At 37.9% G+C, this 26,994-nt stretch overlaps 1 protein-coding gene across 4 annotated transcripts in view; it reads left to right on the top strand.

Moving 5' to 3' along the window:
• Window positions 1–26,092, top strand: part of LOC121324458 — a 41,843-nt gene extending 15,751 nt beyond the window's left edge. For 3 of the 4 annotated variants that reach the window (XM_041266363.1, XM_041266362.1, XM_041266360.1), the window contains 9 exons: window positions 2,076–2,249; window positions 5,553–5,737; window positions 12,757–12,794; window positions 14,784–14,837; window positions 17,569–17,665; window positions 22,507–22,540; window positions 23,472–24,246; window positions 24,808–24,890; window positions 26,017–26,092. In XM_041266363.1, coding sequence (XP_041122297.1) covers window positions 2,076–2,249; window positions 5,553–5,737; window positions 12,757–12,794; window positions 14,784–14,837; window positions 17,569–17,665; window positions 22,507–22,540; window positions 23,472–24,246; window positions 24,808–24,890; window positions 26,017–26,043 — 1,467 coding nt within the window. In that variant the 3' untranslated portion in view covers window positions 26,044–26,092. Of the gene's footprint in view, window positions 1–2,075; window positions 2,250–5,552; window positions 5,738–12,756; window positions 12,795–14,783; window positions 14,838–17,568; window positions 17,666–22,506; window positions 22,541–23,471; window positions 24,247–24,807; window positions 24,908–26,016 lie in introns of all 4 variants that reach the window. The other variant, XM_041266361.1, reaches the window with a different exon arrangement.
• Window positions 26,093–26,994: the final 902 nt, after the last annotated feature.

Here is a 26,994-nt window from a genome sequence, read left to right on the forward strand (position 1 = left end):
AGGGAGCCGGGCCGCCGCCTCCGCCTCCGCCACCAGAGGGAGGGAGCCGCCACCAGGCCGGGCCGCCGCCGCCGCCTCCGCCACCAGAGGGAGCCGGGCCGCCGCCGCCGCCTCCGCCACCAGAGGGAGCCGGGCCGCCGCCGCCGCCTCCGCCACCAGAGGGAGCCGGGCCGCCGTCGCCGCCTCCGCCACCAGAGGGAGCCGGGCCGCCGTCGCCGTGCTACCTTGGAGATTCGGGGCCCCCTCAACCAAAGAAGGCTTGGGGGCTCCGACATCAACCCCGCCCACCACCACCCACCATAACAGCCCACCCAAGGGACATAATTGGACTCTTGGGGGGGGGGGGTGGGGAGGGTGGGGGGAAGGGGGGAGTTGGCCGATTGCGGCCAGTGTACGTTGTACATGGGGGGAGGTGTGTGGCAGAGCAAAGCTCTGCCCTTTTAAATTGGCAGGGATGGGGTTAACTTCCCCTACCTGCCTGGGTTTATTATGTTCAGGTGGCTGGGGTTGATTAGTTGATTAGGTTGATTAACGATCAATCAGCGCCCAGCCACCTGATATAAAAGGAGGCCTCTGCTTCTCATTTGGGGAGAGGGAGCTGAGGAAGCAGGTTGGTGTTTGTTTTGTGGTTTTTGAATTTTCTAAATCCAGTGAAGGCATTGCCCAGCCTGGAAACTTTATTTTTGTGAGTTTTGTTTTTGCTTTATTTGTGTTTGAGTATCTGTTATTTTGCCCTTGTGCACTTTATTTTTGTTTATTTATAATAAAATAGTTATTTTTTTGAACTGCAGTCTGTCTCTGGGCCTCTATCCACTCGCCAGCCTGCCACAGCTAGTTTAACCACAACTCTTCCTTTATAGGATCCTTTTTTTTTTTTTTTTTTTTTTTTTTTTTTTTTTTTTTTATAAATAGGGACTGTTATACACAGATTGTATCCGTCTGTCATACTCAGCATGGTAAATGTGATTACTTACTTTAATTTAGCATCTTCACGAAACTCATCAAACTCCTAGCCTCTTACACGTTTTAGATTGAATTTGGCTATAATCTGATAAACTGTTAATCAAACATTTTTAATCTTTCAGGTTTTGTGTAATTACAAAAACTGTGTGAAATTGTTTTTTTTTTTTTTCTTTCTCCTGTGGGTTTTGAATTGTTGTGTGTTCATTTTGTGGTTGATTTGTATACATGTACTGCATTGTATTTGTTCAGCAATTGAGGCACCTTCAGGACTAGACTTGTTCTCTCTTCCTCCAAGGCACAGCTCCTAAGTTTTGGGCACACTATTGTGTCTCTTGTGCATTGTATACTGCATGCTTGAAACTTGTATTGGGCCTATAGTTATGCCTGCATTCATCTAATGCTCAAAAAACGAACAAAATGCCTCAATTACTGGTATATCATTGTATCATTTTGTGGTAGTTACTCCACATAAAGCACATACCCTGCAGATGTTCAAAATGAGCTGGAGGCCTTAGTGGCATGTGTGTGCAGTCTATTGCTCCCAGCGTTGGGGGAAACCAGAAATGTCATAGAAATTTGTTTAAGGCTTGTAAGTACACCCTGCTTTTAGGAAAAAATAGGTATTTGGGTGTTCACCTCAAATGCATTGACATAACTGGCAATGCATGAGAAAAAGCTGATTGGGAAATGCCAGCAATGATTGCAGCTGTTTAAAACATGCTTTCAAAGGTTCTTATCAAATTGATGCAATTGTAAGTGTTGCAATTGCCCGCAACTTTAGTACATCTCATTGTAATATTTGAGAACCCTCATTTACACTATCTCCACCTCCCTTTTTGCAAATTTATGCAGGAACGCCCATAATTACATATTCATCTACGGCTGAAACACAAAGAAAAACTGCTGCCGCAAAGCATTCCCTAGTCGCTAACAGCATTGTGCTTGTTAAGTACATTTCACCCTAGACTTCCGACTCGTTTGACTATTTTAGTTTTATTCCCTGTCAGGCTTGTACTGTATGTGGATATGTGTGGTTGTATTGTCTCCTTGTGAACTAGACAGTGCGTCTGAATAGGGCTATCCTAAACCAAAAAAAACCTTGCTGTTTTCAGCATGGCAGAGGTGAGAAGGGTCCAGGATGGGGATTCTCGGACGACCTACAGCTACCTGAAGTGGAAAGTGATAAGAAAAACCGTGGGAGAGGAAATGCTCGCAATAGGGGAGGTTCCAACATTGGCAATATTGCACAGGAATTCCAGAAACTGAACCTGGACAGGGAGCAACAGGTATGTGGTTAGCACTAGCACACTGTCTGTGAATGCAGATGGCTGCATGTTAAAATGGTGGGGTGAGGTGGGAATAAAAAAAAAAAAAAGAAATTACATATATACAGTACTGTGCAAAAGTTTTAGGCAGATGTGAAAAAATTCTGTAAAGTAAGAATGCTCTCAAAAATAGACATGTTAATAGTTTAGATTTATCAATTAACTAAATGCAAAGTGAGTGAACAGAAGAAAAATCTGAATCTAAATCTAAATCCATATTTGGTGTGACCACCCTTTGCCTTCAAAACAGCATCAATTCTTCTAGGTACACTTGCACAAAGTCAGGGATTTTGTAGGCATATAGTCAGGTGTATGATTAAACAATTATACCAAACAGGTGCTAATGATCATCAATTCAATATGTAGGTTGAAACACAATCATTAACTGAAACAGAAACAGCTGTGTAGGAGGAATAAAACTGGGTGAGGAACAGCCAAACTCATCTAACAAGGTGAGGTTGCTGAAGACAGTTTACTGTCAAAAGTCCTACACCATGGCAAGACTGAGCACAGCAACAAGACACAAGGTAGTTATAATGCATCAGCAAGGTCTCTCCCAGGAAGAAGTTTCCAGATGTGCTACAGGGGTTTCCAGATGTGCTATCCAAGCTCTTTTGAAGAAGCACAAAGAAACAGGCAACGTTGAGTACCGTAGACGCAGTGGTCGGCCAAGGAAACATACTGCAGCAGATGAAAGACGCATCATGCTTGCTTCCCTTCGCAATCGGAAGATGTGCAGCAATGCCATCAGCTCAGAATTGGCAGAAAACAGTGGGACCCTGGTACACCCATCTACTGTCCAGAGAAGTCTGGTCAGAAGTCGACTTTACGGAAGACTTGCGGCCAAAAAGCCATTTACCTCCGACGTGGAAACAAGGCCAAGCGACTCAACTATGCATGAAAACACAGGAACTGGGGTGCAGAAAAATGGCAGCAGGTGCTCTGGACTGATGAGTCAAAATTTGGCTGTAGCAGAAAGCAGTTTGTTTGCTGAAGGGCTGGAGAGCGGTACACGAAGGAGTGTCTGCGTTCAACAGTGAAGCATGGTGGAGGTTCCTTGCAAGTTTGGGGCTGCATTTCTGCAAATGGAGTTGGGGCTTTGGTCAGAATTAATGGTCCCCCCAATGTTGAATGTACAGGCAGATACTTATCCATCATGCCGTACCATCAGGGAGGCATCTGATTGGACCCAAATTTAACATGCATCATGACAACGACCGCAAACATACAGCAGCGAGGGCGGGTGAGGGCGGGCAGGGCGACGACAACAAGTCACACCTCTCTGTGTATTGAAAGGGGTAGAATGAGTGAACTAGAGTGACAGGTCAAACAATGAGATGCCTCTACAAATTTAAATGTTTCAATTTGCTTCTGTTGTCAAGGCTAATATCATACCGTTATACATTCTGCAGTCAGTGTTAAAATAACATCCAAAAATAAACCTCAAAATCTCTCGGTGAATCATCTTACCAGTCAAAAGAACACTCTTGCCATGGTAATTTTAGAATGCTCAAGCATCACTTAGACAGTGCTTCACAGCAGCATGGCTGATTTTAATTATGTTATTATTAGGGTGCTGGTGTCTCAGCTGGTGTTCCTCTCGCCTCCAGACCAGGAACCACATGTATTCCTGCCTAAAGACGTATCCTGGAGACATTCCAGCTACCTGTGTTGCCATTGAGCGACGAGGCTTTGAGGAACACTACCTTTACTGAAATACAGTGCATCCGGTTTATTTTGCAAAAAACATGTGATCTTGAACTCCTTAAACTAGTGAGGGGCTTAAAAATGATAAGTGTGATATAAATAATAACATACAGTAACATACATGGAAATATTCAGGGAGCACTATAGCAAGTCCCAAGTGTTAAAGAACATAAAGAAGCTGTTTATTACAATCATCTATATCTTTAATCATTCAAGAAACAATGTTTCTTTTTTACAGTATGTGCTGGCCATGTTCTTGTTGCCAGAAAATCACACCTGACTTTCCTGAAACATTTTATCTCTTAGCCAGTTCTTTAACCATAACTATTTACCTGCTTCTTCATGCAAATAACTTAAAAAATGTGCCATTTCCATTACACTTGACTCATTGTAATATACTGTATACTACTGTATTCTCATCATTTCGGTGATTTCTAGTGCACAGTTTGGGTTGTTTTGTTTTGGGGGTTTTTTTGTGTTGTTTTTTTTTCATGGTAAAGCATAGTGTAATATGATCTATGATCTATGAGAGTGTATGGGAGTACTGTCTCTAGGCTGCCTGCCAGAGCACATCTCTCTTTATATTCTTGTCTGTCTGTCATGAAATACAAGAGGTCATGAGGGGTTCAGTGATCGTTGGCATCTGGTAATGGATGGTAAAATAAGGTCAACCAGGGGTCTGCTTCTGGCTCTGTACTGATCTGGAAATTAGGACAAAAATGTGGGACCTTTGCATTTGGATAATGATGGCAATTTATAGCCATAACATTCTATCCCATTTGTTGGTATGCCTGTTTATGTTTGTAATTTTAGCATCTGTTCTGTTTGGTCTTAATAGCTTTTCTTCGCTCTCTAACTTACTAGCACTGTCATCCTTTGACCTGTTGTCTTTATGTATTTCTGTTGGAATCGTAGATTGTATTCTGTTTTCGGCCCTTTCCTTTTTAAAAGAAACTGCGGTAGTGAAAAGCAGTTCAGCCTTAAATAGCAGTTCTGAAATCTGGCACTGAGTGCAGTGAGTTTAGTTGCCTTGACTGGCCTCAATGGAACGGACTGTTGAAATCCACATTTAAAAAAAAAAAAAATCCCCCCTACCCAGGTTTTCATTTGTAAAAATACGCCTCCCAAAAAGCCCTTTGTGAATTTTAAAGTGTTTGAAAGACCAATCTTAGAGTGGAATCACAAGGTTTTTGTTTTAATCAAAATGTGTTACATTTTCAATGTTTTCATGCTCTTTAAGAAAACCCAAATTACCATATTCAAGTTACCTCAGTCATATTTGTTTTTTAGCCAATGTGCCAGTTATACAATAACAAAAGGAAAAAAAGAAACGTGTCAATTTTCTGAAACTGGTGCAAAAGAAAGCTTCAATTGGCTTTTTCATTACGACTTGTTATTTAATTGCATGTGTTAATGTTCATAGTGCTACTTCTGTTGAAATATGCATCATTTTAAAGTGTTTGCAATCCATTTATCTAATCCTGGCAATTTTTTTATTATTATTTTTTTTATTATTACAGTGCCCAGCTTGATTTGAGTATTTAATGTTCCCTTTAGGATGCAAGGTGGCATGAACCTAAGAGCCCTGCAGACCTGTCTGTACCCACATCCAGGCAAGAACAAGAGGAGTACAGTCTCTGGAAAAAAGAGCGAGAACAGATTGACAGAGAACGCGTGGCACGCCACAAGAATACCAAGGGTGAATGGAAACGTGCCTGGGATATAGATAAAGCAGAAAACATGTAAGTTGATGAGGAGGTTGTCATTGCGAACTGGCAGTAGCTGCATAGAAAAGTTGAAAAATGCACTATTTATGAAGTGTAGGGTGACCACCAAACAGGTGTTTGATTATATATCTTCTTTCCAGGTAAGACTTAGGAACTACAAGTAGACAAGCTTTTTAGATAATGCTTTCATCAGTGTGTTGTGTTTGAAGTTTATTCTCATGTTCTGAGTGGCTCTCGTGATTCCATTGTGATCCATTACATTGTAAACATTTGATCATAAATTTGGTACAGCTAGAAGAATCCTACTCTTAAGGAAGGCTGCAGATGAAAAGCGTATATCTGAAGTAAAGCACAAGTTTTATAGTAATAAAAATAACTTGACATTCGTAAAAGGGGCATTTGCCATGATTGAGCTTGTTGACAAGATATGGGGGGGGGAATGTGCTGTTAATACATTCCATCCTGCCCAGCAGTTACTACTGTGTTTTTTTTCTTTTTTAATACTCAGTGTGAGAATATGTAATTACATTTCTGCATCACACATTGTTGCCTGATGTGTCTCACATCTGTATGCAACATTCTTAACATTCTGAGCCAATTATTGGCAGTTTTCATTGGTTTTGTATTTTAATCCAGCTTTTGTTAATGTTTTATTTCTTTTTGTATTCCCTGCTGGGTATGAACAAAGCATGTGTACATGCCTTGATGTTGGTATTTTTCAGCAAGTAAAAGTACTGGAACCTTGGAATATAAAGATGGGTCTGTGCCATTACATTTGAATGCACATTTTAGAATTTTGTATTCTTTATCAATTAGGACATTTGGGAATGGCCACACCTGAAATTGCTGGCAGGGACAGATTTAGCCCCATTCCTGCCAACCTAACATTCCCACCCACTCACTGTTTACAGCAGCAGGCCTTAGACCCTGGCACACACAGTATTAAAACCGGGGGGGATTATATGTAGGAAACTGTCTGTCTGTATGTGTATTGCACATATATATTTGGCTTGCATATTAGTGTAGCGAATAAGTCACCAGCAGTTTTTAGGGGACAGAAAGCTGCCTGTAAACCAACCGAACTGCCACCTAGGTCGGCCTTGTGATGAAGTACCCAGAAGGTGTGTGTTTTGACTTTTGTTTGTTTGGTTCTGGTGATCTTCTGTCCCTTTTTGGTATGGTTGATATAACAAGAGTGGTTATCATATTCCACTTTTTCTTGTCCAGTATTGCATTTCTGTTGTTGCTTTTTCTTGATTAAAAATGGTTTCATAATCTTAACTTTTCCTTGGACAGAAATTAAACCCAACATTAACGCAATTGGATTTTGACAGTGGCTCCTACATGTTGATAAGGAGGGTCTGAAATGAAGAAACATGTATACCAGGGTTAGAAACTTGCTCCATTCCTGACCATGAGCCACGAATTTGGGCTAAATCTGCACTGTACACACTTATCACAGCATGAGGAGGTCTCACATGAGCGTGGGTTCACTATTAGGTGTTATTCATTCTGCTATAAGAGAGGAACAGTTTATTTAACGGGTTTGATTGCTCAGACTTGTGGCTCCTGATCAGAATGATGTACTGGTAACTAATTGAGTGAAGTCCTAAAAAGCAGAACTAGGTGCAGTAATAGTGTGAGATTTTAGCCCTGAATAACAATCATTCAGGTCTCCCTCTGAGATCCACAGCATTTGAATCCAGATCATGGCACTGATGTAAAAGCAGCAAGTGGTGCTCAAAATTGAAACCCCATGGTTCCCAAGTAAATGTCAACCACTGTACAAATGAATCGTTCACTTTGGACCTTGTCTCAGCCAGAGGAGGCACATAGTAGTGTGGTGAATTCCAATGGAAAAGTTAATAGAATCTGAAGGCTTAACCATGTTGTATAGTTAATTGTGATGGGTTAACCATTACCCTTTGGTAGAAACAGTCAGTTTGTATTGTTTGTATCTTAATATGTGTGCCAAATCAAGACGGAAATTGAGAAAAGAAAAAGCCAATAGGACATATTAGTGCAGCTGTGGTTGATTTATTCTTTTAAAATACAGGATAGGGAGTAGTTAGCAGAAAACTGCATTTCATATCGATTCATAAAGTAATAACCCCTGAAAGCTTTGCAACCTGCAGCAGCTGTAAGTATAATTTTAAAGGTTATTTTATTATTATTTTTTTTTGAACAATTGTTTTATTTGTTTTCTAGAAAAGAAAGTAATACATGAACAAATGGATACAAACAAATAGTAGGCGCTCTCAAACATACAAAGTAGTACAGTGACTGGAATACAAAGTTAATTAGTAATCCAAAATAATTTAAAGGTTATTAATCTTGAAATATTAATGAATAAATATAACTTTGAAAAGACTCAATTCTCAGCAGTAACATAGAGTAACAGAGAAATAGAAAATGTTTGTCATTTGCCAGAAACTGGGACTGTATTAAGCATTAGGTTTCTGCTACTTTTATCTTTTCGTAATGGTTTCTGTATTGCCTGTTTTATTCATGCATTTGTTTTTACATTTGCAATACTCTTTCCCCTTAGGGTAATAAAGTCTTAGGAAGTTTTAAGCAGTATGATTAAATGTGGACCTGTATGAGGCGAGTTGGATTCCTTGCCAGGATTGATTCGGCTCTGTGGCAAATGTTCTACATTTCAATCTAAAGCAGTTGTGCTGCGAGTTGCTGTTACATTAATTAGCATGCCTTCCTGTCACAAGCTGCTCTGTTGTGGGTTACACAATCTTACAAAACTTGCAGACGAGGATCATCTGCTTTTAGAAATCTCCTGTACCACATACTGTGCAGAACACACCTTAAAGTCCTGGAAATGTTTATCGAAAATCCTAATTCGGAAGGGCCTGTCGGTTCAGCAGCAGGGAATACGCTCTCCTTCCATGCATTTCACATCTGGAGGCTTGGGTTCGAATGTGGCTTGGGTAAGGCTGCCACGTTTACAAACTGCTTGCAGTAAACTAAACAAGACCGTTTAAACGATGTGAGGGGCCTGCTCAAGAAAAACAATAGGGTTACATTAAATTGGTATATAAAAAAAAAAAAAAAAAAAAAAACATTACCATTTAATAGGGCATTTCACATTTACTATTGGCCTTGTACTAAGCAGTACAAAATACACAAGTTATTTGCACACATGTGCTTCTGTGTTGGAATGCAGAGCGTTTGGAAAACTTCATGGATACAGAGTAACATAAAGCAGGCTCTTAAGCATGCTCCCAACTGCCATGTATGTTGCACTTTTATCACAGTCTGCAAATCTACAGGTAAATTATACAAGCAAACTAAGAATATAGGTCATCTTCTTTTGGTTAACGTGCTTTAGATTCACAAATCTACTTAAATATTATTAGCCAGGGATTGAAGGTTCGTTATATATCATCATTTGAAACAGTAACTCTTAATTTAAGTTTGCCTGCTTTTTCCAAATGGGGATGATAAATGATTGTTTTAAAATGTTGACACTGCGTGGCTCATGATGTACAGCAGTGCAGTTTACTCTGTGTCAGCCTCTGAGTATTCACTTGGCTGGAAGTCTTCTCAGGAGCGTTTTTAAAAATAAAAAAATAAAATCTATAGCCAGTCTTTGCAAGAAAAAAAGATAGGTTGTTTAATAATGAGCCAGATTGCTATTGAATCGGTATGCGATTACAACATAATATATGGTGGGTAAGTGATAGACTTATCAGCTGCTTAATGTTAGCTAATGGATTTTCTAAACATTCATTACTAGTAAACTAAACTGAGGCGTTTGCACATTTAAAGATGGCAGCCTTGGCAATGAGCGAGATGAGTTTGGTGACTATTTGACATACTTATTTATTAATTGAGGACAATTTTATGTCTTTGTTATAAAAAGGCCCTGGGTACCCCCTCTTCCGGTCAGGATTGAGGTTTGTCGGCACCATCCCTCGTCTTTCATTATCACTAAATTCACAAGAACCAATGAATTTAGGAAATATATATGTGTGTGTGTGTGTGTGTGTGTGGTGTGTATATATAATATATATATATATATATATATATATATATATATATATATATATATATATATATATGTGTGTGTGTGTGTGTGTGTGTCATGGTTTTGAGCATATAGTTTATTTAGATTGTAGCTCAGGAACACGTTACACGTTCTTTTCTTTAATTTTGTATAATTTAAGCAATGTGGTTTGGGTGATTTTCAATAAATAAATAATATTGCAGGGCATTAATGTATTACATGCACTAATACTTAGACCACGCCAGGATAAGCTAGATATAATTTTAGAGCATTTTACAGCGCTGGAAAATTGATGCACTCAATATGGATTCCCTGGTACTGTAAAATGCTCTAAACAAAACACAAGCTGTGGCTTATCGGTGAGGAAATAGGTCATTCAAATCAACTCCTAAATTACTCTAGGTTTTCTAACAGATTGTTGGCTTCTCTTTTCTTTTTAGTGCATCCTACTGTCCCCCTATTGACATTTTGGCTTCACCAGTTGATAATCAGTAATGACGATTTCGGCAGATCTGCAACTTCTCATGGCTCGTCAAAGCAGCCTTAGAAATGTAAATGGTCCCTTTGCTGTTCTACAACTGTAAACAGCATGCTATTACAACAGTCAATCGCTGCAAGTTCTAAAATGCTGTATTGTTTGTAAAATAAAGAGTTGTCTTTCATACGTAAACATTTCCTTAAATATTTTGAATACACAGTGTTGTTCTGTGTAACATCCCTATGGCTGTAGTATGAATAAAGTACTGACTACGGAATTGCAAACTTATGTTTGGCCATTTTTCTTTTCTTTTTCTCAACTGTTCATTTCTCTAATGACCCGAAAAACAGAATGGCCATTTCTGTGTTTATTTTAAAACTTGCTTTTGTTTTAATGTTGGATATATTACATACTATCTTTAATACAGGTTACTCCAGACAGAGCTTTAAAGAAGGAACTTTGGAACATTAACCAGCTGCCTTATCCAAGACTGGGGCAATTTTATAATTCAATCTATCCCAATTTAAACAGAATATGGGTGAACACATTGCAGGTTCAGATAAACCAAGCAGATGAATGAGTGCAGTAGCACAGGGTGTTTAAAGACGCATGTAAGAGGTCTTTCCCATCAGACAGCAAGTACATAATGCAATTGATGGAGCCTGACTGTTAGTAGCTCATTTTCAGCTGTAATTGCAAACACAAAAACACAAATATGTTCTAATATGACAGATGCTGATATTAGATTGCAGCAGTGCTGTACAGTCTAGTAAAGCAAAAAAAAAAAAAAAAGGTTTAGATGTTAATTTAAACAGTAAATTTACTGGTGTCTTTGGGAAACAATTTATCATACACCCAATAAACATGAGACAATAACATTCTACACTTTTAGGGAAAACCTAGGAAGGTTGCTTTTCCTTCTTTTGCATCATCACCATTTTGGCACCTGATCCTGTCATACGGTGTCTCCAGTGTAGCGTTGGACCAGACCAGTCGTTGAATGACAGAGATCTGCACTGAACACCAGGTGCTGCAGTGTATCAAGTGGTGTTCACAGCTTTGCATGGAGACCTCTCCCTTGTATCCAGACACACAGTGCTCAACATCAGGGATGGAAATAAGACTTATTGCATAGCAGTTTCGCCCATTCCAGATTTTACTACGATCCTGATTATCCATAGTGTGTAGCTATTTTAACAAGTTCAGGTGTGTCTTACTAGACTAGAGCTGCGTCAAACTACTATGAAATGAGTCTTATTTTTATCCATGCAGCATAATCATTTTGGGGCTGCTGGATGAGACATTAAACCAAAGCCCTATCTTCTGTGAATTTATTTATTTTTTTTAGGATTGAAATAGTCAGGTCCCCTGCCCAAAGGACTAAGAGGTGGAGAAGCCAGGGAAACCTCATGTTAGCTGTTCAGACCTGGGAACTGTACTGTAGTGTAGCAAACATGAACGCCATTTATTGTTTCTGCATGGCCTGGGAATCGGAGTGTCGGCTACCTGCTCTCAGACATTAGGCTACTCTAGTCTAAATAACTTTCCTCACCAGTAAGCCGACTACAGAAACAGCATTTATGGAAACAGTTATTAAAACATTCATTTCAATCAAACAAGAAATCGCCATGCTACGGACAGAACCAAATCTAAAAGCAAAACTAGACTTGCAATGCATTAATTCCAGTCTGAATACACCTTTAAAAATGCATGATTGAATAATGTACTAGGGTTCATTGAATGTGTCGGGTCCATTTGCAAGCAGACACCAATGGGCAGTGGTAATATTGAACCTCATCTTCCCTGGGCTGCTTTTGTAACAAAGATGTTTTGGGTCTCTATGAACTTTTCCAGCTGACCTAATAATAAAATATTTATATTCAATCGGTAGAGTTACTGATCACTGCCAGTAACTCTACTGTTTCTGATAAAAGATAAAAGAGCAGACCACAGCTGCTGACACAAAGCACATTGCTGTCATTTGTCAGAATCAAGGCATATTCTTGTTTTATCTGTGCTAGATAACACTCAGCCTTTCATGTTGCGCAGAGTATCAGATTTTGAGCCTTTTTTGGTTGGCATCATAATGCCTAACATGCACATACATATATGTAGTTGCAGCCAAAGTATTAGAAACTGTCATGATTGTTGTGGGAGCTGTATTTCTGGAAGACATCAACTACTTTTTAAATTATCAACAGTTGTGCAGCAAAGTTTCTGTATTAAGTGTTTAAGTGTATCTTCAGCTTTTGATTTGAATGACTACCATTCCTTATTTGGAGAAAATGTAAGAATATACAGAAGATATTGAAACTCTAAATCAAAACTTTCTGACGTTACCCAAAGGTAATACAAAATAAGATGTAAAATAATAAAAAATTGAACTAAGACTTCCATTTTAAATGTATTAATAAGTTAATACATTTTATTTTGGTGGTTGTTTTTTTAACCCCCCCGTTTTAATACAAGGTTAAAGTGTTGCTGGGGTCTGTTCTTTTGAATTGATGTACTTTAATTCTCTGTTTCATCCCCTAGGTATGGAGAACAATTTCTTGAGGAGGTTGACCATAGAGGTGAGTGATTCATTGCAATATTAATACAACAAGCATGCAGCTGCATTGACATAATGACATATTTTTCTAGGCAGTGATTTTAAGATCTTTTTTATTTTTAATCAATTTAATGTAATGCCTGCACTCTTGCCAGGTGACATTTAGTGGCTGCTGAAAAACACGTATCAAGAATTCCAGTCTTTCACAAACTCTATTAGTATTTCAGCTTGTTCCATTTTAGTATTTTATAGCTACTTTATGGATGTATCTACAGTAATCCAGAAGAATGTTGCTCTTAGGCATAGAAGTGTTTAGTGAGCCGTTATATTGGCTTTAGTTTAGGTACAATCATTGTGATTGTGACACGTTATACAAACCTGGTGACAGACCAACACAGCAGTCGTCATTCAGGTAGAGGTATAGGTCAGCAACAGCAGTTTAGAGGACCCTTAGCTGCACCGAAACAACTGTGACTGAGCCATCTTTAAAAAGCACTTACCAGTTTAGAAGTTGAGCCCATTGCAATTTAAACAAAGAAACGCAATGTAGTGTGCTGAAATGAGCAAAATCTAAGTATGTCTTCCAAAAGCCGGCTCCTCATTGTCCCCCAAAGGTGACATTACACATGCATCATACCATTCTAAAAACCCTGTAAATCTGGGCTATTTTGAACAGTGTGAAGCGAAAGCAAATGCAATTTTTCGCAATTTACAATATAGGAGTGTTGGTTGTTTTTATCTGAAAAAAATATCAACCCCCGGCTGTTACCTAAGACTTATGCTAAATTCCAAATGACGAACACTGTCAAAGTGAATATGGGGCTAGTGATTTATTCAAGGTTTGATCTAACAAGTTGATGGGACATCATACACTGACATGAAACTCATTTTTATTATTTTTTTATTATTGTATGCATCACTATTTACAATTGTCATTTTTTATTTTATTTTTTATTATTATATAAACAGCGCTTTGAGGTGTTTCACGGAAGGCACTTTATAAACTCTTATTGTATCTTCTATCACTTTTTACAGTCCAGTACTTTGACTTGTCTTGCATTCCCCATAAACATATTTAAAACATATCCTTAAGTAATTCACAGTTTCAAAGCAGAAAGTGTTTGGTATAATTACATAATAGCTTCTTGGATGTTTGTTTTAAGTTGATGTATGAGGTAGTTCAAGCATGTGGAATCCCAAATGACACATTTTCACTTTTAATTCTATTTAAATATGTATTTATGTGGTGGTATTTAGTTTTCATGAAACCATCAAATGTGTTTTGGTATTTCAAACGTGGTGATGCCACATGCTTTTAGTCTAATTTGGCTGAAGTCTGTGTGTCAGATATGCTTATTTTCAGAAATATACACTGTCTTTCAACAGGTAGTGGGACAATACTTGATGGAGAGCAGTGTACTGTATATGATCTTCCAAGCTCAAGAGACTTTAAAAATAATCTAAATCTAAATACAGTAACAGGGGTGGTTTGAACTTGGACTAAAATGTTTGGCCAAACCCAAACTGATCAGCATGAGCAATTGTTTTGAGTTTTTCAGATTGATTTTCCAGAAGAAAGTCAATTAACAGACGATTCAGGAAAAAAAAAAATGCAGCACTGACACGGAGCATTGCACAGGGCTTTGTATTCCTGCAGGGTAGGGAGGAAAGTCGACTGGTCTCCTATATGTGGTAGATTGATTGAATAGCCCCATAAAACAGGGAAATAATGCTGGCCATGAAGCAGAGCTGTATGCTTTGATTGAATCCACCACTAAGAAGCAAATAAGATCATAAACGTATGCTCAGGTGTTAAATCGCCTCATTGTTCTGACAGCGTCTAATACAATTGTGCACATTTAGAGTAAATTAGAAATGTTCTTAACCACGTATCATTCATGTTATTTAGCTTTCATTTCTTATATTGCTTTTTGCAATTTGGATCACCCCTGTCTAGAAATAGGTAAAACACTTTCTAAATGTTGACAGATCTTTTATTTTACTTATTCAGTGGGAAGAAATGCAAGCAAATTTAGAACAAGATTTCCCAACCGTGAAGCAAGGTGTAAGTACCAGCAATAATGTGCATGCCATTATTTATTTTTATCTGGTCCAAGTATGAGTGGGCTAAGTATTAGTAGAGCCCTGTGATATTCTTTTTATTTTTTGTTATTTTTATCGTTTTTATTTTTCACAAATTTGGTTTTATTACAGATACACGTTAATAGAACAACTCAAATAGATGTATATCAGTAATGGAATAGTATACATCATGTTTTAACTACATACATATTTTTTTATTAAACATTATCCACTTTTTTTTTTTTTTTTTTTTTTTTTTTTTTTTTTACATTTTGACATACCAGACCTGTGACAAAGTGGTTTATTGTATATGTTCACGTCCTCACTACGTCAGTGCATGAAAGAAGCAGACAGAGATAATTGTCATCCAGTTTTTAGAAATGTTTTATTTTGTATTTCCAGGTCTGGTAACCAAACAATAGTTCACCGGCGTTACACACGGTCATGTGTGGTCACATACATCATGCCCCATATATTTTCTTCTGCGCAGTCTCAAATAATAAACCATATCCATCCCAAAATAATACCAACACGGTCACCAGTCCTGGGTGTGTGCAGTAGTGCTCGTGGTGGGTGATACAGGTTTATATTTGTGACAATGGTGCAGTGTTGTCCGGTTTAGTGCTGGGCCTTGGCGACAGCTCTGGAACTGTGTTAACTATTTGGTAACGTACAAGACAAGACAATTACAAACAAACAAAACACAACACTTACGATTTCAATTTTCAATACACTTTTACTGTCCTTCTGGTTCTTACTCACTACAAACCCATGCAAAGGAACAGATTACAATTCTACGTCCCCCTTATATGCTGTCACGCATGACCCCTTGGTAAACGAGTGCAGCTGCCTTTACAGTCTGCGGCTGCTGCATCGTTTCCCTTCCGGGTCAATACGTTCTTCCAGACTGACCGACTTCCTGACCCGGAGAAAGAACTGTCAGGCCAGCCCATACAAAGAACTCTGTTCCCGCTGCTTAGTGCCCTCACAGGTTGGAGTGGAGATTTACAACCAAGATTCATTGTATTTCTGTCACAAGACCTCACACAGAAAAATATTTTAGTTATTATAATTTCTCATTAGTGGCAATAACGGTAACGTACAGTCCCCCACTCTTGTCAACGTCAGCTGCATACATCCCCTCATGCTCAAATTCTTTGCAGCATTGTTTAATTGTTATGCGCGGTTTAAGCATTTTAGAAACAAAAGTCTCTTCTCTTCCATCACAATTTTATTAAATGACTCGCTTCAGATTGTACATCTACCCGAGTGCTAGTCAGAGTATCCGTTTCCCTTCAGACCGTGTCTATGGTAACGGCTGAGCCTTGACAACTACAATTGCACGTATTTATTTAAAGTTTTTTTTGTATAAACCTCCCAATTTAAAAATGCCATTCTGTGTTTGCTTTATATTGATTTTTCGTTTTATATTTGCATTTCATTTTATATGTTAATTTAGTTGGATTTTTGTATTTGGGGAAAAACGTGGGGCTCTAAGTATTAGTGTTATCTGAGAGATACAGTGATGTAAATGCTAGCATTCATTAAGTCAGTACTTAGAAGCATTATTGTAGTGACGCTTTGTTCCCAAAGGAAAAGACATTATCTACAATAACAGCCTGGAAAAAATAGAATAATGGCCTGTGCAGCTAATTATTTTGTAAAGAGCTACACAGATTACATCTTCCTACTTGAGCCCTAACTAGTTCACTCCTATGCTTTAAGGTGTACATGCATGGCAGAGTTCAGTTTCTGGGTTGCTTTTGAGTGGGTTTCTTGAAATTAAAGAGGTACTGACAGCCATTCAGAGCAATACTCTACTGTTAGTGCTCAAGTTAATTGAGAGATCATTCAGACTCGAGTGTTGTTTCTCAATATGGCTGTAAGACATGACAATCCCATTGTTTTCTTGGTGATTTATTTTAAATTGTATTTGTTAAATCTTGATAGTGTGTTCGGTTACTGTTTTGACATACAGCCTTTGTGAATTATGTTTTGAAATCGTATCTTTAAGGTCAGATGTTTATTCTGATCTACTGCAGACTGTATTATTTACTAAAGTTGTGCTATAGTTGTGTCAGGTACTACTACAGTATGCAGAATGCTACTCTGCACAACAGCACTACAGCTAAACAGGGTTTAATCATATTAACTATAATTCCGTATCAGGATTGTCCCTTTCTGTCTTTCTTGTTTGGCTTTGTCAGGCATCATTTAGACGAAAAGCAGTCATTATGTGGGAACCTGTAGGTCATCACTCAGTGATAGCTTTCTTCAAAGTAGCCAATGTGAAATGTTCTGGGTGCTTCAATAGCAGTTAATCAACTGTAACTGAAGCTAACCTTCATAGTCACTAAATCACCAGTTGACCTTATAGAACCTGCACCCCAGAGTGTCAGAGAAAAAGGAATCTCCTTGCATGCTAAAAGTGTATTGATTGGGCACTGAAGCTTTTCAGCAGTTTTCTCATGGGCTTCCTTTTTTGTGTTGACCGGATTTGGACTCAAGCTTCTAGCCCACAGCACATATTTCAGGTTTTTTTTTTTTAACTGTATGAAAATGAATGAAAATTCAATTACTCTATTCAAAGTGTGTTATGGTACCGTTCTAATGAAGCTTTGACTGGTTGTTTTCAAGATGTGTTGCATGAGCTTTCTTTCATTTTTTTATTTTTTTATTTAGGTAATAAATTCTCTTTGCTGTCCGTGTTACAGGTGGCATGCAGCGCAGAGGAGGGATGGGTTGGAAAGCTGTGCCAACAGTAAGCAGCAAAGCCAAGGGAAAGGACCGGCTGACAGGCAGGGCAAAGAGGTAAGACACCTTGGACTGTTCTGTGCTGCTGATGTCAAGACCAGAACATGCCACTGTTTTTCTTTTAGTTAAATGTACTGTGTTAGCATTTTTGAGGCAAACTTCATTACAGCTTCTGCACCTTAGTTGCTGTGTAAACAAATCATTTTTGTTTGCTATGTCTTAAATGTATTGTTATGAAGAAAGAAAGAAGTATTTCATGCAGTAGTAAGCTGCATGTGAACCTGCTGTGATGTGAACCTGTGATATCCTGGTTACTGGAAAGGGAGATGCATAAAATAATGCAGACTATCTGGAACCGTTACAAGAAACAAACCACTGTCTCCTTTGAGTCCTAAGATTCCATTCCAGCAACTCCATTCCAGGAACCAATAAATCATGCTGGCAAAGCATGCCATCAAAAAACAGTTCCTCAAGAATTTCTCTTAATTCCCCATCTGTGGCAAAAAGTAAGCTCACACAGAAAGGGGGAATGGGATGCAGATGCACCCTACACGCCAGTATGTGTTTAACTTGTAAATTACAAAGGAAGTAGACACAAAATACATTTTTATAAAATATATTTTATTGACCAATAACAGTTTTAAAATTTCTAACTCACACTTTCTATTTTGCATATTTTTACGTGAGTGTTTTCTATTGTTTACAAAACATACTACAAAGGTAATTTTCTTTTATTGCATGGCGTATAAATTAACAATAAACATACATAAATAACCAACAAAAAACTTGTCAATGAAAGTGCATTACCCAGGCTCGGTATGAAACACCCATGCTGGTTTGCAGCAGACAAAATACAACATGTCTAAAAATGTTGCCATTTTGTCGGTGAAACTGAAACACATTCTTGTCCTTTAAAAACAAACAAAAAAATACTTGCCACTTCTACCCCCCATATACTGTACATTTAAAAAATATAAATGTATATGTATATAGAGAGAGAGAAACTAAATAAATACAAATAGTAAGCACCTTTCACACTGGCGCTCCTACCCGGGTCCTGGCTACCCGGGTCACATTCCTGTGAAGTGTGAACCCACGTAACCCGGGTCGGCAGTGACCAACCTCAGGATGTGGGTTGACACGCCTTGACCCAGGTCGATTGAGACAAAATGCATGATAAGCATACGAAGTAATAAACAGCCACACCTGCGTGAAGGTTTCACTTCTGCAGGGAACATTTCTGTTTATTCTGTTCAGCCATATTTCTGTTGATCGAGACGCACCATGAGACAGATTGCAGCAAGGATGAAGAAACATTTGCTCTAATCAGACGAAAGAGTGGTCATGTGAATGTTGCTGCTCCCGGGGCATTGCGTACGCGCATTGTGTACTTCCTTCTGTTGGGGCTTTACCTGGTACCCATCAGACATACAGTCGCCACTATCCCCCTGCTTTGTACTTGCAAAAAACAAATATAAAGATAGTCCTCTTGTGTTACTGGGTCCCCAACAGACTTTCAGTGCCCAGCACCTTCCCCATCCCGTGTAAGATTTACCAAATGAAATGGACTTTAGTCCTTCAAATACACAGGCAGTTTTATTTCTAAGATCCAGATCACTGGGAGACAGGTCTTGGTTGATGAAAAACTTAACTACATTCATGCCTTTCTGCTGTGACTCATAGCCGATGTGAGCCTGCAGCTGTCCCCGGCTCCCCGGAGGAGATTAAATGTAATTAGAATGCGGAACCCATATGAGTGCGCCCCCACCCCCCTGAAAAAAAAAACATTCAGTTCACTTTAACAGAATGAGGTAAGCATTTACTTAGAGATAGGCCTCCTGTGTGCTGAGCTTACACAGCATTTGTAAATGCAGAGATTAAAGACAGCAATACCATGAAAAAATAAAGACAGACTGACCTTTTTTTTTTTTAAAAGCAATTTCTAGTTACAAACAATTTTTACCCACCCAGTCATTTACACAAGCAACAACTGTTTAGAGACATGCTGAGGCTTGCTGGATACCAATTATCCAATGTATTTACTAGTAAATTGAAAGAATAATAATCTTAATGTGACACTCGGCTCTTTGTAATTCTTCTTCAGGTTAAATCCTGTTACATTTTTGCTGTTTTCATTTACCATTAATTTTAGCTTGAGCTGCTAAAATGGTTGTGCCCTGCACTTTGCTACACAATACCTCATATTTACTGTTTGTTATTCCTCAGTACATTATACTGTACAATATCTGAAATAACAGTGAGAGGGACGCTGCTAACTGTGCTTGTGCTATTCCTATAAGTACAATATTTGCTTTTGAGTCTATTAAGGAAAGCCTTATCTGTAGCTCTTTATATGTTTTTCAAGATTACAGTTTCTTGCTGTTTTGCTTCCTCATAATCAGTGGGATGTACTGAAAAGTGTTTGAGTATGAAATCAGATGCACCTCAAGAACAGTATAAAGAGTCTGTTTTGTTTTATAAAAGGATCTGTGCATCAACCCTAAACAATGTACTTCTGTGAATTTATAGATTCCTATATTTATTTTTTTGATAAAAAATGAGTGCGATTAACCATGAGAGAAGCTTAAAATAATGTCATCATTCTGCCAGTGTTGCAGCTATTTCATCTCGTAAAACATTTAAGATTCCGGATTCATATTTCCATTGTTATGGAAGCTCAGACAAAATCTAAGAGTAGCCTTGACTTCGACCTGTGATCTAAGATGAATGCCGAATGCTTTAGTGAAAACCTGAAGCTTTCGGTTATTGGCTTTATACTCAGTACTGTATTCTATAATTCACTTGATAAATGTTTAGGTGAACGTGACCTCTTTTGTCAAATTGATTTTACTTATTGTTTACAAAATATTCCATCTGAGCTGCCATTCCACTTGCATGCTTTATTTTTGTTCACAACAAAAACCCAGAGTTGTTATTATTTTCTGTTTTGTTCATCGCTCTCATAGTATTCCCCTGTCCGCAATGACAGCACATGGAGCGCACTTAATTCTTGTTGGTACGGATGAACAGCCCTGTTCATAATGAGTGCAGGACTGTCGGCTAATGAAAATGTGTGAAGCAACTCAACGTGTTGCTGTAGGATACAGAAATCACATACTAGGTTGAAGCAGTGTTTAAAAGATGTTGATGCCTTCTTAAGCAAAACAATCTCAGGACTCAAATAATAGCTGATGTAATGTGGACCTCCACAACTGTGGAAAGAACTGTTGGCAAAAAGCTGCAAAACATCTTCACCCAAGGTCATTTTCAGTTATTATTACTTAAAGCTGGTGCACCAGGGAGGCAAGATAGGCTGATTCCTGGAGCCAGCATTACAGTTCAGCCATCAACACCAGGCAGAAGGATATCTACATCATTAGATGGAAGGAAACGCAGATAGATCACTTTAGTTTACAGTAAAAGAAGCTATGTCTTAGATGGTGCTTGACTTGGCAAGAGCTGAGTCCAATATCAGCATGAAGTTTTAACACCTACTGTCATGTAAGGGAAATCATTATTGCAAGAAAATGGAAATGGGAAGGCTAGAATTGATAGTACAGAATGCATGTTAGTCTACATCACAAAACTGCAACTAAATTCAGTACAGTTTGGCACAGTTGACAGTGTTTTCTCTGGAGAAGGTCAGGATTGAATAACATCAGGGTGTTTCTCAGATTAAATGTGATACCTGTTCAAGTTGGACAGGGCACACCTCTGTAAAGTGTCCGCACAGCACACTCAGACACAAAACTATCTTGCATAGTATACTAGTTGATAAGCATTTTCATCACAGAAACCATCTTGTCTCCATACAGGGTTTAGTAACATTTGCAATGTGTAGCATATACGTCTGTGAAAATGGACTGCCATCTTTAAAGTCAGTCTTCATTTTGTTCTAGCATTACGAGATGTGAGAAGCATGAAAAAACACGCACAAGTGGGCCTACATAGATGACAATACACATAGAAAAAAATAAGATTGTGGCAATAGTCATGGTTATTTCTGCAAATAAACAATATGGAAGTTCCACTAAAGGTGAAACAACTTCCGTTGTGGATATTTGTAGGCAACATTCCCATCTTCTAGACCTTGTACTTTAGCTTGCCCAGTAAGATGGGAACTGTGAAGTTTGTGGCCCACCAGGGTCACACATATGGCCTTCAGTAGTGAACATGCTGTAGCAGCTCTGAGAAACAGTGCCAAAGTCTGCTTAACACTGACTAGGACACTCCTGACTGTAATTAAAAACAGCATGTTGGGGAGAAGTAAGGTTACAGAGAAAAAGTGAGCAACATACACTGTAGCAAACAGGATTTGTGTTTCTGCCTCATCACGTAAATACAAAACAAATCTTACTTTTGTTTACAATTACTGCATTTCCATACAATTAACACCTAGACCAAGTGCACCCGTTACATTTCACCATGAAGCACTCGCAAAAAGAAAAAGGTGATAATTAACTTTTACCAGCATAAATAACCACCAGTGGAAGGAATTGCCTCATTTCCGAAGCCTGGTGCAGGTATGTGTGCAATGATTTTGTAAAGTCATGGAAATGGTTTGGATCACCCTTGCTATTGGTTTGTTAACAGAATCTGGAAAAAAGTTAATAGCAAGATTTTTCACATTTTATGGTGACTATATTGTGCTTAAAGCTTTGCATTAGATACTGAAAACATTAATGTCTTAAAGTAGAAGCAATTTATATTTAGACATAAATATTATTCAGTGTTAACCCATTTTATTTATTATTATTATTATTATTATTATTATTATTATTATTATTATTATTATTATTATCAGTATTGTTGAAAATGACTGTGCTTGGGAATTTAGACCCTATGAAAATGTTCTAGGAATAGTATAAATAAATCTTTTTCTATAATTCTTGTTTCAGGTGGGATTCGAAAGAGGAAGAGGAACATTTGCATGTAAGAACACATTTATTATGACGGTCAATTTTTTTTGTTTATAAAACAAAATGCATGTTTTAAAGAGGCTGTTGCTTATCTCAGCAGTAAAGAAGCCAAGTTCATATTTTTAAATATATACACATTTCTAGCTAAGTGCATTTAATCTTGTTAATACAGATGTATGTAGTTCACAGAGACATACTATACAATGTTATTGTTGTTTTATTTGTCTAAACAATGGTGGATCTAAATACTGCCAATCTTTAACTCTTCATTAAACAAGCTGGCACTTTCTCTCAGTGGTAAGTTACTGACCTTGCAGGTGTAGGTGTCTGCCTGAACTCACTAGCTGCCTGGCCATTAGGGTCCGCTGTAGCACTTTGAGGAGAAGGTCCCTGCCAGTTTTGCCTCCCTAATCCCCAGTGAAGACTGGCAACTTCACACAGCCAGGACGAGTGTCTGTGCTCCCTGACTATATGACTTACCCTGCACACCAGGTCAACCTGGGGGACCCTGCTGACCAACCTTTTTAACCTTACAGCATATAATAAAAATACAGTGAAATGAGGTCCTTGAACCAATGAGTTTTTACATTAATCTACCACTATTTAGGCAATTAAAATAGAGCAACTTGGTAGAGGCCTGAAATATCACAGTTATCTTAACTTCTTGTTGTTTAGAATCACTTGGTATATCATTCTCAGTGCACTATCCGCTATGCCAAAAGAGCCAGACTCCATTTGCTGAGCATTCAGGTGCAACAATGTTACTCCAAAGAGTATACGGGAGTGTTTGTTACAGATACATGGCTGTTTCTCACAATGTGCTTTTTCTATTTTGTAGATCCAGTTTTATGAAAAGCTTAGCTATTGCAGGTGATATGTATGTTACTAAAATACTATATGTGTGTTTTTTCATCGCCATATGTTTTGTGTTGTTTACTATTAAGTCTATTGAAAAGTTTTCTAAAGACTTCAAGGGAGAGGAAGACCCGGAGGCTTGGGGAGATCCAGAAGTAGATGATATTCTGCAAGGGTGGCAGCTGAATACAGACTGTAAGGACCGGGGAGCATCTGAGAATGAATTGTTCCATGAGAAAACTACAGGCCTTTCCAATGGTAAAACTCATAAAGAACAATTGGTACAAGGAATACCAAAACCTAAAAATGGTTTTAGTGAAAACCTACCGGAGTTGGCTTTTGATATGGAGGACAGCAACACTGTCCTCAAAGAGGAGGCCAAGGCAAATGGACGTATGATGGATGGTGAAGCTTTACTACAAACAAGAGGAGGAAATGTTGGCAGTTCACCTTCTGAAACTTATGTGGTGGATGGTGGTTCAACCCAGAAGGCACATGGCAAAGCTCCTGTAGACACTGAGATTGTGAAGATATTGGAGAATGATACTAGAAGTGAATCCTTAACAGAAGCTCAAGAACATCCAAAACCACAAAGCTTGCATGACTGTAAGATCCAGGACAATGCTGTCTCAGGTGGTGTGCAAGACCCTGACTTGACAAGCAGCAGAAAGTTGAATGAGGAAACAGGGGAAGCTCCCGTGTTCACCAGAACTGCAGAAACTGAAAAAGTAATGCAGAGTTGTGAATTTGAAATAGAAGATCCAGAAGAACCAGGAAAGGATTGTACTAGTGATGATTCACACTTTCACTTGCTTAAGGGTGAGAAACCAGATGCTAATAAGAAGAATAATACAAGAAGTCCGGGTAAATATTTTATTAATGAGTTTGATACTAATTTAATCCTCGGGCTCTGTAAATCTTTAATTTTTGAAGCATAATAATTCTGTATCCAATTCCAGTTCAGTTATTTTTAGTTATACTGACTGTACTGTATAAGAAATATAAAGACTGGCTTTGTCACAATATGTAGGGCAAGCTTAATAGTTGTAGTAGTTGATAATATATGTGTTTTCAAAATGTATTTAATGTAGATCCAGAATAACCCCAGATAATTCTGGAGTATAGGGTCAGTGACTTAGCTTGGTTTAAATGTCAGCAAATTACTATCTTCCTTTTCCACCCACTTTTCTTTCAAATATGAAGAGCTAAAACTACATGTAAGTAGGCAAACATTTAACAACTACTGCTTTCACCTGATAATTTAGCTCAGAATGTATGAAAATCATTGTTCATCATTGATGAAACAGGTGCTGATAATGCCAGCCGTGCTGAAGAGACCAGTTCTGTCTCCCTTAAGCAGTTCTTCTTAATTGATGCTGTCTTATGGAACTCTTTTAATTAGTCGTTTGTATCTCTCTTTCTTAGAAGCCAGTATTGTTTCCAGTGTTTTCATGATGGGTTCTGACTCTGGAGCTCCACTTACAGCCCTTGAGACAAGCAGTGCCGAGGTATGAATCAGCATGAGGTCAGTTATTTCAGATATGGGACTCTATAATAGGCAATCAGCTCTAAAGCTACCTTTCCTATTGACTTTCTTATAAAGTGGTCTCAATGTTAATGAAAAGGAATAGAACATGGACATTTATTGCACCGCCACTGGAGAGAAAAAGTGGATTAATGGCAAATTCCCACCCCAATAAGAATTAGTCTATAGGGAAATTTATAGAATGCTTTACTAATACTTAATATTGTGTCCCTATTTACTTACCTGTGTATATGTTACTGAAGATTATCCAGCCTAAAATTGAACTACAGTGGCTAATGCCATAATTAACTATATTACCTGAATTTCACTTTAATATTTTTAAAATTATTAGGAAGATTTTTTTTAGTCACCTACTAGTCTCTCAGTGGGTTAGAAACCTTTACGTGACCTTGCAATACATTTTTGAGCCGCAATATATATATATATATATATATATATATATTTTTTAGCCAATTTTACTACTCAACCACACTGCTGGAGACCCTTTATATTGTAATGTTTTATGGGGTCTTCAATGTGTTGAATGTGGTCCGAATGTCTGGTGACAACCATTTCATAAGAAAACATTTCCTGTTCTCAAGACAAGGAATGTGTGTAGAAATCCCTCCAAAGTTACTGCAATTAGCCTTTATGCTCTTCTCTGTTCATAATAACTAGTCTTGGACAGCAATCAGCAACCTTTGACTCTGGGCTTAAATATTTATTAATATAGATCCAGCACACATTGAGAATATTCCCTCAATTCCCAATTTTCTTTTTGTACATGTACTGTGTGGTGCAAATTACAATGTTAGTGCAATATAGACTTTTATTTTCTATCATGAATATCAATTAATCATAAGGGTTTACTTTTTGAACAAAAAGGTTGTTATGCGTAGCACTAGGATATGGCGGTTTTGTGATCTACCAAAATCACTAACATACCAATTTCACACTTGACACCAGTACTAGTAAAGGTGCTGTTTCTCTTGTGTAAATGACCCAAGCAGAACTGGCATCACTGCAGAGGATTCCCATTCCTGGCTACTGAAAAGTTCCAGATCATTTAATTCATTTCTCTGTTTTGTTATCTTTTGTCTTTTTTTCAGGTAGAAGAACTTGGGAAAGTCTTTTAAGTGAAGAAATTGAAAACTGCTGTTCTTTAATGTAATCTTTTGGTGAAAGGAAAAAAAACAACACAAGTGAAGCCAAAAAAAGAGAGAAATGTATATGGTTTAAAAAAGGGGTAATTTTTGTTTCTTTTTTGGGGGCTTTTTGGTTTGGCTAAAAGCACTTAAAATGTTAGCACTTTATTTTGTATTATTTAGAACCGTTTAGAATATTGCATGGTGTGCTCATGCTAGGAAAAAGTAATTGGGCAAAGGCAATGGCAAATTTCCAGACAGCAATAACAACTTTAATGGTAATCTAGAACAAATTAATGTATATGTTCCTTTCTACATCTAGGTTGCTCCAATTACAATGGTATTATTCCTCTGAAAATGTATCCTTCAAATAGGGTCCATTGTTTCTATTGTAAGAAAGATGTATTAAGTCCATCATAATCAATGCCAGTTCTGGTGATAGTGTAACATCCCTTTTTCATAGAACATTATTTTGAATGCACAGCATTCTGGCTGACACTGCTACACAATTATTTATTTATGTTTTATGTTTTGAAGTGTACAAAAGTGGGAAACATTTATTTTTGACTATAAAATGTAGACTATTAAGGGATACTTTTTTTTTTTTAATTGAAGCTGCATATTGTTTTAGTGCTGCCTCTTTAACAACAGTGTGAAGCTGTAGTTAAGAGTATTTTGTGTTCCGCCTTATAACTAGAACCAATTGCTGGTGTGGCATTATGGGTTTGTTAGGTATCATTTTTACCTCTTATAATGAGGGAGCACTGTATATTATCAAGTTTTTTCATTCCTGTTTATAATAAGGCAAATTCATATGATTAATTAAATACCAGAAGGATAATGGGTTGAGTATAACTTCAATTTATTTATTTTTGCTGTAAATACCTAATGAATTCCAATGGAATGTCACAGTAGAATCACTTATTCTGTTGGAATTCATGT

Source organism: Polyodon spathula, chromosome 12 (assembly GCF_017654505.1).
Source record: "Polyodon spathula isolate WHYD16114869_AA chromosome 12, ASM1765450v1, whole genome shotgun sequence".
Lineage (NCBI taxonomy): Eukaryota > Metazoa > Chordata > Actinopteri > Acipenseriformes > Polyodontidae > Polyodon > Polyodon spathula.